General features: G+C 38.8%; 1 protein-coding gene across 1 annotated transcript; it reads right to left on the reverse strand.

Moving 5' to 3' along the window:
• Positions 1-2,814: 2,814 nt before the first annotated feature.
• LOC104399711 (chromosome unknown open reading frame, human C14orf79) lies at positions 2,815-11,579 on the reverse strand. Its single transcript, XM_010016075.1, has 5 exons — positions 11,121-11,579; positions 7,546-7,694; positions 5,828-5,957; positions 4,449-4,562; positions 2,815-2,970 (listed from the first exon to the last, which is right to left on the reverse strand). Exons 1-5 carry the CDS (start codon positions 11,577-11,579, stop codon positions 2,815-2,817), a joined length of 1,008 nt encoding a protein of 335 aa, XP_010014377.1.
• Positions 11,580-12,101: the final 522 nt, after the last annotated feature.

Below are 12,101 nucleotides of genomic sequence, written 5' to 3' on the forward strand. Positions count from 1 at the left end.
GTGATGTTTGCTTTCTGCAAACACAGAGTACAGTAACAAGTTTAGTTCATCAAAACTCAGCGTTTCACAGTGGAGGGCTCACAACTAAGATGAGAAATAATGAAATTTGTACCTTAAAACATACTAAAATACGAAGTTTTATTTCCTCCATGCACCATTTTCACAGGATAAGCACCTGCTACTTCTCTGCAGCCATGCGGTGGGAGCGCAGGCGTACAGCAGTTGCTGGTGTGCTTGGCTGGGTGCCGGGAAAGGCAGGAACAAGGAAGTGACTAAAGGAAATGAATAACCAGCATTTGTGCAACACGCTCCAGAGGGGTTTCCGGCACCCCACATTTCCCAGGATAACCGCGGAAAGCAAGGCTGCTTCATGCTACGCACCACACCTGAAAACGGGCGGCTACAATTTGTCTCCCCGAGCTCTCGTCGGTTAAAAGTACCCCCAAACACACACGTTGTGCCCAAATTCTGGTGAGGGCTGGAGGGCTGCCAGGGTTCTGCAGTCTTGAAGCTGAGTTGAATTCCTTTGTCATTTTAGATCTGCTAGTCTTTTTCTTCAAAGAGCTGAACTAGTTCACCTCAGACCAAGGTCTCTCCTTGTGCAGCCAGTGCTCACAGGCAGGAAGGGCTCAGGTGGCCCAAAGCATCTGTCCAAAAAAGAAAGACCTGAAATGTGGACCATGTCACCTCTACAACTCCAGTAGGTTTTTTTCCCTACTGAATCATAAAGGGCTGAAACCCTTTTTTCCCCCATGTGCACCTTGAACAGGGCTGAAAAACCTTCTGCTACAAGGGAAAGCTGATGTGTTTGCCCTTCTCCTGGGGTAACAGTGCAAAACACTCATCTATAGCTTCATCCACTGTTAGCAAAAGCAAGCTTGGGCACCCGGAAGGAAGACCTCCAGGCCCTGGTGCATCAGCTGGTGCTGTACATGCCACAAACTGCCCCCTTGGGCCCCTCCACGGGTCCCTGCTTGTCTGAAAGCAGAAACACGGGGTTTTATTCCTATAATCAATTTCAATAATGTTTATTACCAACCTCAATTACCCCTTCATCATGTATTGGCCATTTACTATTTTATAAGTTCATGACTATTGGCTACTTAATACATGTTTAACTGCTCTGAAAGACCTAAACGGGGCCTGCAAGAATGTTGAAGAGCATCTTTTTACAAGAGCATGTAGTGACAAGACATGGGGAACAGCATGGGGAACTGAAAGTGGGGAGATTAGATTAGATTATATATTACTGTGAGGGTCGTGTGACACAGTACAACACTGCGACACTGGCACAGGTTGCTCAGAGAAGCTGTGGCTGCTCCTTCCATCCCTGGCAGTGTTCAAGGCCAGGTTGGATGGGGCTTTGAACAACCTGGTCTAGTGGAAGGTGTCCCTGCACATAGCAGGAGGGCTGGCACTAAATGATCTTTAAAGTCCCTTCCAAGCCAAACCATTCTGTGATTCTGTGAATTGAAAATGAATTAAAATCCAGTGTTAAATGAGGAAGTTGACCCTGCTCTTGCAACTAGACTGAGTTTTCGGTCTGGTCCTGCAGAACTCCCTCTAGGGCCGGGGAAGCTTCTCAGCCACCTTCCAATAGTGTTTTCCCAGATGGCTTGTTACCATTTACTGAGTAACCAATTCAACATTCATCCCATGCTAATAGCACTGAGCCATCACAAACATTACTGAAGTCTTAAGTTATTATAGCAACTGTAATTTTACTGCTGAACAGTTTACTAGATTAAGGATTGGAGTCTGCCAGTGCTTTATAGTATTTTTAATTCTAGGAACTGATTAGGCACATCATTAAATAATTAACTTAGTTTTGGAATATTCAGGTTTATTCCCTGCTTTTAACACATAAAATATCATTTGCAGTGCTCAGGAACTCCTTAAAAGCCATACTAAATTCTTACATTCAGAATGGCCAAAGGAGTAAATAGGTTAGTAACTTCTGTAAAAGTTATTACCAGTGAATAAATAAAGCTGCTGCAGTTGGCAAGGAAGCACCACGGATTACATGGATGATAGTGATGTGCATCCCCTCTGGCACTCAAGCACAGAGAAAGATGGGCGACATAGTTGATAGTTTCTATAAAATTTTTAAAGGGCAGCAATTTGCAGGCTTGTGCAGTGCAAGTCCTGAGCTACACCCCTGCTAGGCTTTAACAAGTGTGGCTGTGTGGGGTGGAGGTGTTTGGTAGCTGAATGAATCCAAGAAGTACTGTTTATGTCAGCTTCAGAGAGGTGATTTATTTCAGTTAGAAACCTATGTCAGAGCAAAATGTTCACTGACTCTACTCAATCACCACAGCAGGCTTTATCAGAAGTTAAAACAGTTTTGTTAGACTAAAGCTCAGTGAAAGCCACCATATGTAGACGGCTCCTCTTGTTATGTTCAGTAGTGGTGAAGTAACAGATCTCAGCTGATCCAAACTGGACCAAATAGAAGGAGTGATGGTGACAGGGCACACCTTACAATGCACCCGAGCTGCATTTAGATTTTTGCAGGTAAAGGAGGTTTTTGATCAGAGGCATTAAGGCCTGAAAGGTCAGTAGTTCAGGTCCACTGCAGTACCCTTAAAGCATGGCTGCAGCAAAACTTAGTAGGGCAAAATTACACCTTTGACTTCACAACTAAATATCTTCTAGTAATGTGGCTTTAGGAACCTCATATACAGTAACATGTCACTTTTCTAAAGAACATGTGTAGTCTACAGTACCAAGCTAGTAACAAAATGAAGGTAAACTGCATTCAGTTCAAAAAGAAAACAAAATAATTAAAAAGTGCATTTGGTTCAACAAACATCACTACTGAAAAAATTTCATTTTTAGGTTGCATGCAGTGAAAATGTGCTTCTTCCTTGGGGTTGTGATATACTGCATGTTCCCATTTGATGATGTGGTTTTCAAGAAGAGGTCACAGGTAAAAAGATGACCATGTCTGGAGTCTGGTGATACAGAAAGCTGAGTGAAAAAAAAAAAAACTAAGTTAATTGTTTCCATCCTACAGTAAATTAATCACTTTCCATATTTCAATCTAATTTTTATGCAGTTTTCATAAAAATAAAATTAGCATTTAAAAAGGAACATAACTAGGAAGATAAACAGAAATCATTCCACTGTGTGATTTAACTTACTTAGAAGTAAAAATGGCAACATATGCTTCCTGATGAGCTTTGCTTTGAGACTCCAAGCAGCAGGGCTTGTTCTTTCCCTCAGAGGCTTCTCCAGAAAAATACTGTTCATTTACCTCAACTTTGTATCATGCATGACTCTTTTTCTCCTTCTCCACCTACTGTGAACCACTTTCTCCTTTGCCTAAACCCTGCCTCTGTATTTTACACATTTCAAGTACGTCAGCTACTGGGATCCCGCTCTCATGTAAAAAAAAAAAACAAACAAAAAAAAACCCAAACAAACAAAAAAAAAACACCACTAAAGCAGAACTGAATTATGAAGGAATAAACTAGACAGTCTCTTTTGGTTTTCTTTCTGAATTCCCCGGACTAACATCTCTTATGTACAAGGTTCCCAGAATGGTTACACATCTTCATTGCCTGGTGCAGTAAACAGAATAAAACAGAGCAATGAAAGTGCACCTCAAACTGTGTATCTCCACAGCAACAATGGCTGCTCATGTGTATTTTCCACTGAGGAAGGGACCTTGACTTAAGAATATTCATCCTAAATACTCTGTTAAAAACAGAATGCAACTGATTTTTTTTTTTTTATCACAACAGGGAATGACAATATTCCTTCCAACTTGCATTGCTTTAGCAAGAAAGAGATGAAGCTTATTACATCCTGTTTCACCAACAACAAAAACACACTAACAACAAAGCATCTGATTTCCCTCTCCGTTTTGTGACACAGCTTCAAAACAGTAATGTTCTCAAATCCTTATAGTTAAAACATCAATTCTGCCTTCCTCTTAGAGTAACTCCTGTTTTCTCCCTGGATGAGTCAACTAAATCTGAATCATTCCAAATATCTGAATTGCAAGTTTGAATGTGATTTCTCCCTTCCCATGTATTTTAAGAGTAGGTTACCAATTGCCATTCTCGGTGACCAGCGTGTTGATACTTCCACATATACACTGATCTTCTTTTGTCGTCAGAGCATCCTGGCTACTTTTGCATATTGCTGCTCTCTCTCAAACAACATGTAGTTTGGTGGGAAGCCCAGTCCACGTAGCGAATAACCTTGTATTTCAGCATCCCCTGTATTATGTTGCTCTGCATTTGGTACATTATATTACACCTCTTCTGAAGCTGTCAGGCAGGTTTCAAAGAGCAAAAAGCAACTCCACATCCAAACAATTATATTGGAACCAAACAATTACATTAGGACACATGCTAGAACAGCTGGCTAGAACAGCAGAGAGGAACATGTGAAATACACTTCGTGGTTCTTTGAAGCACTTACTTTCAGAGCAATCTTACCTTGGTCTGGATCAGTGCTTTGCAGTCATTAATACTGAATCCATCAAATCTGAAGTCCTCAGTATCTTTAACATTTGATTCCTCAAAAATGTCACCCTCGCTCTCCAAAAAGTCCTAATAAAACATAATTTACACTTTCATTATGTATTTCTATCTAATCTCAAAGCACATAACCTAAAGAGAAGTTTCCCTCAAAGTAATAATAATGACTAGATTTTACCTCCTGAAGCTGTATCTTGATTTATCATGTGCCCTCCTTGCATTAAAACAATTTTATGCCAGAATGAGTTCTACACACATGAATTTAATTGACTTAAATTAATAAAAAAGCCATTTCCAAATAAAATTAGCCTTAAACTACTCCAGAAAATAGCTGAGAAATAAATCTTCATCAGTATTGTTAAAATCAATACAATTTTCCAGTACCAGAAAACAAGTAATGACCTCAGTTTAAGCTGCCTGGGCATTAATTTAATGCCAGTGTATCTATGGGAAAGGAACAGAAGGGGAGTTTAACTACATTGGAGAAATGTCTCCCATTCTCTCCTGTTAAGTGACAGTTCTAAAAAAAGTGACTTAAGTACAGAATAGGTTCTACATCTTCAGCACTGTCATTCTGTTTGCATATAACTTGCATGAAAGGTCAAATATGTCCATAAAATCAAAATTTAATGCAGTATTCCCGCCCTATGCTTCAGCAATCAAATTATCAATTGAGACAGTTACTTCCACATGTGACTAATTCATCCCAACTAAATAACCAGGCTGAATACTAAGCCATCTCTGATACATTTGTCTTCTCAAACAAGTAAACAGAGACATTTCTTTTTGAGATATTTTCAGTACTGTTGGTTTGGTCTCGATTCAATTTAAAGCAGACTCTTCCCTCCAGCCTTGCAAAACCAGATAGAATAATCTGAGGAAAAGGGAAGTGGAACACACCTTCAGTTCATATACAGTACAAATATCCAGTAATTACTTTAACAGCCTCTCTGAATCAAATGTGATTTTCGCTTAATGGAAGGATATTAGAAGCTAACAATTTTCTCATCCTCTGAGCAAAAAAAGAAAACATCTTATCATAAACATATCTGAAAGCTATTTCTATATCTATACTACAGCTGAACATATCACCCAGCAACAGGGCACTGCAAAGTGGAGACTTCAGTGTAAAGATGATCAAAATTTGATCCTGCACAATTTCATAGTTCCTTACATATAATGATGAGCAGACACCAGACTATCACTTTAAAAGTCTCTAAAAAAAACTTGCAACCCAGTCTAGTTCCTCGTGCATCTATCCCCATGTATAGCTTACAGAAAATGAGATTCGTAACAAGTGTTTATGCTGGCATCGTAGCAAACCATTGTTCAATTACCTTTTGATTTGCATCTATTCCAAGAACACTCAAGAGGTTTTCTTGGCAAAGAGATTTACTCCAGGGATGTCTTATACTGGGAGCATTATAAAAGTTTCTAAGTGTTCTCCATATATTTCCAGAATCAGTGCTAGGAAAGAAAACACCATTTGAGGTTGTAAGGTGTACAAAGTTTCCAGTGAACATATATAACTTCATTATTTTCACTACATACAGCCATGTACTAGCCTACCTTGATCTAAAAAGCAACTTCTCTTAAAACTCATTCTACATCCATTCAAATTATCAACCCAAAGTACTAGTAAGCTTTTGTGAAAATGGAAACAGCAAGTCAACATAACTGTACATTTGGACGTCTCAGATAACAAGTGCATTAGAAGCATATTAAAGAAATTGTTATACGTCAACAACTTGCATTATTCAATTGCTTCTGTGACATGTGAGTAGGGTTCAGCCCTGTTATTTCTGCACTTTGTATTTTCTGTCTCTCAAACCTTTCTCTTTCTTACCAGTCAAGCTTCTCCTCTGCAGCAGCCTGCTGGTCTGGTGGGTGACCTGCATCTGCTCTAGCCATGTAGGTACTACAAAACAAGCCAAAGGCATATGCTACTGAAACAGGGATAATTAGAGTTCCCACTGCACAGTACATTGTATTCTTACATTGCATTCATCCTATATAAATCCAGTTGCTTTTTGCTTAGGACAGGATGCAGTTATCACTGATCTTCATTATTCACCACAGTAGATCGGGGCTTTTCTACCTGTAGCTGGTACTCTGCTATAATATTGCAGTCTTTTTTAATAGGATCATAGACTGGTTAGGGTTGGAAGTGACCTTAAAGCTCATCTAGTTCCAACCCCTCTGCTATGCGCAGGGACACCTTCCACTAGACCAGATTGCTCAAAGCCCCGTCCACAAGTTTGAGGCTAATTAAAAAATAACACATGTATAAGGAACTTGCTGAAAGGATGCCTACATTAAATGTTTTAACTACATTTCTTGTGATACTTATGACATTTCCAAAGTATGGTTTGACCCAGCTTTCTAGATACAAAACCTGCATACAAAATAACTATAAAACTGTTCAGTAGCTACAATACTGCTCAGAAGCTACTGATCCTCCAAAGAGATATAACAAATCTAAAAGTGTTCCAGCAGTCTTAAGAGAAAGCTAAGTTAATGATACTAATTGCTATTAACATAACCCAAGGAAAGAAGCCAGAGGCACCACAGATTCTGAAGCACATCTGGTTAAACATAAGAAGTTACCACCAGGGAAAACTGGGCAAGGTAGAAAAAACAAGCGAGTGGATTTTCAGTAGAAGCAGCAGCAATGCTCCTGCCTCAGATGATGGAGAAGTCAGTCAGATGTGTGGTAAAGAAAGGACAAGCAAACAGGAAGAACAGGTTGCCTGTTGGGTGTTCTGGCATTCCAGAGGCTTAGGCCTAAGAAGGCACAACACCAGCAGGAAAACCCCTAAGCAGGAATTTTTAATTTCTGATATATTCCCTTCCCTGTTTTTCAATGGCTAAACCACAGTACTTTTCCTTTAAAAACACAATGCAAAATTGGCAAGATATTTATGCTGAAAGCATAGTGATTAAAAAGATTTTTAAGTTCACCTGCAAGTCCTACTGATTTTTGAATTATGAAATAAGCAGTGTAATTGCTGAGGAACTTAGTAATTTTTTTTTTTTTTTAACTGTAGATCATTACCAAAGTTGTGTCTTCATGAATTCAGGAATCCCAACATCTTCATTATTTGTATCAAGTATTTGATCTAAGCTTCTTGCGCTCTCTCTGGACTGTGATACAAAGACTTCTGGAAAGCTCAGCTTAAATATATCCTCACAGCTCTGGCTTGCCTAGAAAAAACGGAGTTTTATTACATATGTTACACAGGCCATCCACACAGTTCCTGAGGGAGTTAGTGCAATGGCTACAATGTTTCTAGAGATTGTGTTATTGTTTTTAAATTTTGCATTACTGTTAACTGCATGGGGGGAATTAGCCCACAGTTCAGTGTTTTGAATATTTGCCAAGAATTAGAGGAGGAGAAGCAAGAGTCCAAGAGTTTCTAATGAAACTTAGTCTCCAGCTTCCCAGCTCCTAACTTACACACCAGTTTGCCTATTGGCACTCAAGACTCCTTCTTCTGCTCAGTTGATTCAGTCCAGGTCAAGACTGATGCATACATAAACTTGAAAGTTTGTTTTGCTAACTTAGTATTCAAACACACCCAGTTCAGTCAAATGTGGCATATTACTAATGCTATAGTTACCAATGTGTAAGTCTGCATAAAGGCTGGGGTGAGTATGTCTCTGTATCTTTGCATTTGCACCAAACTTTTTGCAGAACTATGCTAAAAATCAGAGCCAGATTTACATACTTTTTCCTCCTCCAGCAGTCATGAGGAGTATGTTTGGAGGACTGAACATAGTCACATGAGTGACCCAAACAGGCCTACAGTAAGTAACAGGGTTATCTGAAGAGTAGGAAATACATATACTAGGAGAAATGTGCATAATTTACATCCCATCCTAAAGGAATGTTATCATGCCATCTGGTCCAGAATGGCACATTTGTCCTTTTATTCCTTCAAAGAAGGAATTAGTGTAATTTTCTGAATTGAAGTAATTAATTGGCTTCAACATCCCGCAGACGGACTGCAATCCAAGAGCAGCAATGTTGTGTGACAGCTAGAGAATAAAACCAGTTTGTTTTCTTTGCCTAGCAATCAACAATTTAAACTGAAAAACGTAAGTAAGCATGCTCCATATTTTGACAGTTTCATTTAATTGTAACTCAAACAGCTGAAATAAGTGTAGATATTTCCACAGGTTCATTATACTGAACTCAAACAAGTGCAGTAAATACTGAGAGGGTACTGATTTAATCTAATGATAAGGGGGCAAAATCAACAGAGCTGGTAGAAGGCTTTTATACTTCTGAGCATGTTTTTAGAAATAAATACGGTGCACCACACTGCTCCCTCCTCAAGTAAGGCCTGGCTAAACTGCTTACCGTGAAGGACAACTGCTGGGACATTCAAAAACTCCTGGGTAAAAAATCCTTTGAATATTGCCCAAAGTGTCATAATACTTTAAACTGATTTATAAATTATTTCAGTAGATTTAACTTGCAACAGGAGTACTATATGGAGGAGAAATATGTCTTGACAAGCAGAATTCTGTGAAGCACGCTTGCTAAAGCATACATGGAGAGTCATGGTCAAGGGGAAAAAAAAACAAAAAACAAAAAACAAAAAAACCAGCTTCTAAGTAGGTACCAAAACCTGAATGGGATGGGAGCTAAGGAAAAATTAGGTAGCTGCTCTTGGCTTTGGGGGGTGGGGGAAAATTACAGATGCAGAAGTGTGAATTGAGTGAAGTACAGGCCTGCCTCATTTGTAATATCTTCTTAGAGCCTGTAATGCTACTCTGACATGTATACAAGTCAGATAAAATATGCAAGTTTTTTATTACATTTATTACTTGCTACTTCAGTGGGTGTTTCTAAAACAAAATTTGGGTATATTTCCATCTACCTTGTAGATTTAATCATAAAAATAGGAATGCACAAATTTCACATTGGTGCTTTTTGACTAAATTCTCTATATCCTATTATATCAGAATACTTGAGCTTAAGGAAGTGCACTCTCACAAAGGCCAGCATTTAAAGAACACATGAAAAATCCTTAAATTTATTTGACCATGTAGGCAAAATAAGCAGCTACTGCCAGGAAATCAGTGATTGTTTTCACCTTAAACCACATGATTCTGCTCCAGACTGACATGTAATTAGCTGAAACACTATGTGTCAAAGGTCAGACCTCTGACCTCAGATCTCTAGAGGTCTCTTCCAACCTACCTGGACCTTTTTCTATTGACCATACAGAAGACAGAACCCCAACCCAAAGACTTAATGACCTCAAATAAAAAGCACAGGGATGAAGGACAAGCTATACTTACACCCTACACCCAAAGAAATCTCCAACAGCTCTGCAGCTACTTTTCCACCCTGAGACATGAAAAGCCAACTTGAAACTCTAGGCACCATTAACTTACTTAGCACATACTGGACATTTCCTTTTGCCTTTAAGAAATGCAAAAATAAATCAAAGACTTCTGGAAAGAAAACAATTCTATTTCCGCTCTAGTCATTACATACTGTCTCTTTTCAACATAAGACTTCTTGTCCCCAGTTTTCAGCATTACAAATAATTTAAATTCTGTTTCTGCAACCCCATAACCAGGTACCTTGTGATCTCCACTCTACCAGTGCAGGACAGCTTATCCCATGCGTGTCTCTATGCTTCCCCTAACACCTCTGCCACAGGTAAAGTTCCCAGGCAAGAGCAAGACAGCCCATCTCCAGAAAACCCTCAGTTCCCTACGCATGCTAATACTCATCTGGCAGAATACAAGTAGTAAGCTGTTATTGCTCTTCATGAACCCCGTGGAAGCCTTAAATGATTGCTCTTTTCCAAATGTTTTAGTTCAGGGTAAAAGTAGAAGGAGGGTGTTTTGGTTTATATGTTTGTATTTTCTTTTCGTTACTTTGTTCCACTTTGGTGATGTGTGTTTGGCAAGCATGGAAACACATCAATTGCAACAAGGTATAACCCTTAACCTGAACCATTTTTTTGTGATGATAAGGACATGTTATAGTATTTATTCAGATTTTTAGTTCTAACAGTGTATGAAAGAATGTAACATCCTATGCTAAAAAAAAAAAAAAAAAAATTATACTAAATTATTTCTCTTCACTTCACTTGTCATTAACTGCCACCCACAATCAGTCTAAAATCCCAGAAAGACTGCTGGATTATTCAGGCAGTATATTAAGTAACAAAAGTTACTGGTTTTGCCAGTTTCTAACTCAGTGTTACTTTGCTTTGCTTCAAACAGCTTGCAGGCAAGTCACACACTTTTTGACCCCCTTTTTTTGTTGCCTATTTTTTGTTTCCTATGTTCATTCTTATCTAGCTTTTAAATTGTACGAGCTTCAGGGCAAGGTTCATCATTTCTATGTGCTTACTTATTCCTAGTGCCTAGAAGCAAAGTAGTGCATTACATTCTTTAAAGCTCTCCAGCAGGATAACTTAAGTATTTGTCAAACACTGTAAAGAAGTTGCTTTTCTTCCACTTGAGCTAGCTGCAAAGTAGCTTGACAGTTTCTCTCCCTGTACAACATTATTCTTTATAGAAGAGACATTCAGATACAAATCTTGAGATGTAGGAAGCAGCAACACAAACATTTCTGGTCTTTGGTTTACTATTAAAACATACCTCATTTGGAGAGCTTGAAGCATCCTGTATCACACTGTGTAGAGATGGCTCAGGAAAAAAGTGACCAGCATTAGAGCTACAGTGTCCGCTGCTTAAGTCTTTATCAACTCCAGAAGTTTTTGTTGACTTCATGAAAATTTCAAGATTATGACTGAATCTCTCTGACTCATCCAAGGACTCCTTGAAGCCTTCAAAATCACCCCAGGAACCACTGGGTTCTGAGGTACTATAACTGCTCTCAGAAAACCCCTCGCAACTTCTCCCTTTGCTATTCACTACAGGGAGGCTTTGCTGCATGACTTCAAGGTTGGTACTTTCTTCGTTAATTGTCCTTCCATTCAAGCTATAGTCACTTTCATCAAACGATGTACCACCTACTTCAACTGCCAGGTCTTTTAGAGACATTCGCTGCAACGTGTCTGTATCAGTAAGACTTTGTCCTAGTGACGGGTTCTGCATCTTTAAGGAAAATTCATTTGTTGAAATCTGTACTGCAAAAAAGGCTACTGAAGTTCAGTTGCAATAGAAACATGAATATTTCCAAAACAGAATCAAATTCCCCATTTCACCCCAAAGAATAATAACATTGCTAAATCAAAACAGGATGTGTCCTTCAGCCTCTCCTCCAGTAATCAGCATATGTGCGTGTTATTCAGTCTCACTTTCTGTATAGGATATTAGCCTGAAAAGAAAGAATTGTAAATAAATACTTCTGTGATAAGGGCTGTGTTGGAATAAAGAAAGATAGCTGATAAGGAAGGAGAAAGAACACTCAGGTTAAAATAAACACGTTCCAGTATTACACAACTGAAAATTGCTTTAGGCAAAATTATTTAAAATTCACATTGAGCTATCTGCCTACACCACAAGCAAGCCATGGAATTAGTGAACAGTATTCAGCAAACACTTAACAGAAGTTGCTGGATATTGAGTACTGATTGAGTATACAGGAAACAAACAAGAATAATTATAGACAATATC

This window comes from Nestor notabilis, unplaced genomic scaffold (genome assembly GCF_000696875.1).
Source record: "Nestor notabilis isolate BGI_N333 unplaced genomic scaffold, ASM69687v1 scaffold24886, whole genome shotgun sequence".
Taxonomy (NCBI): Eukaryota; Metazoa; Chordata; class Aves; order Psittaciformes; family Psittacidae; genus Nestor; species Nestor notabilis.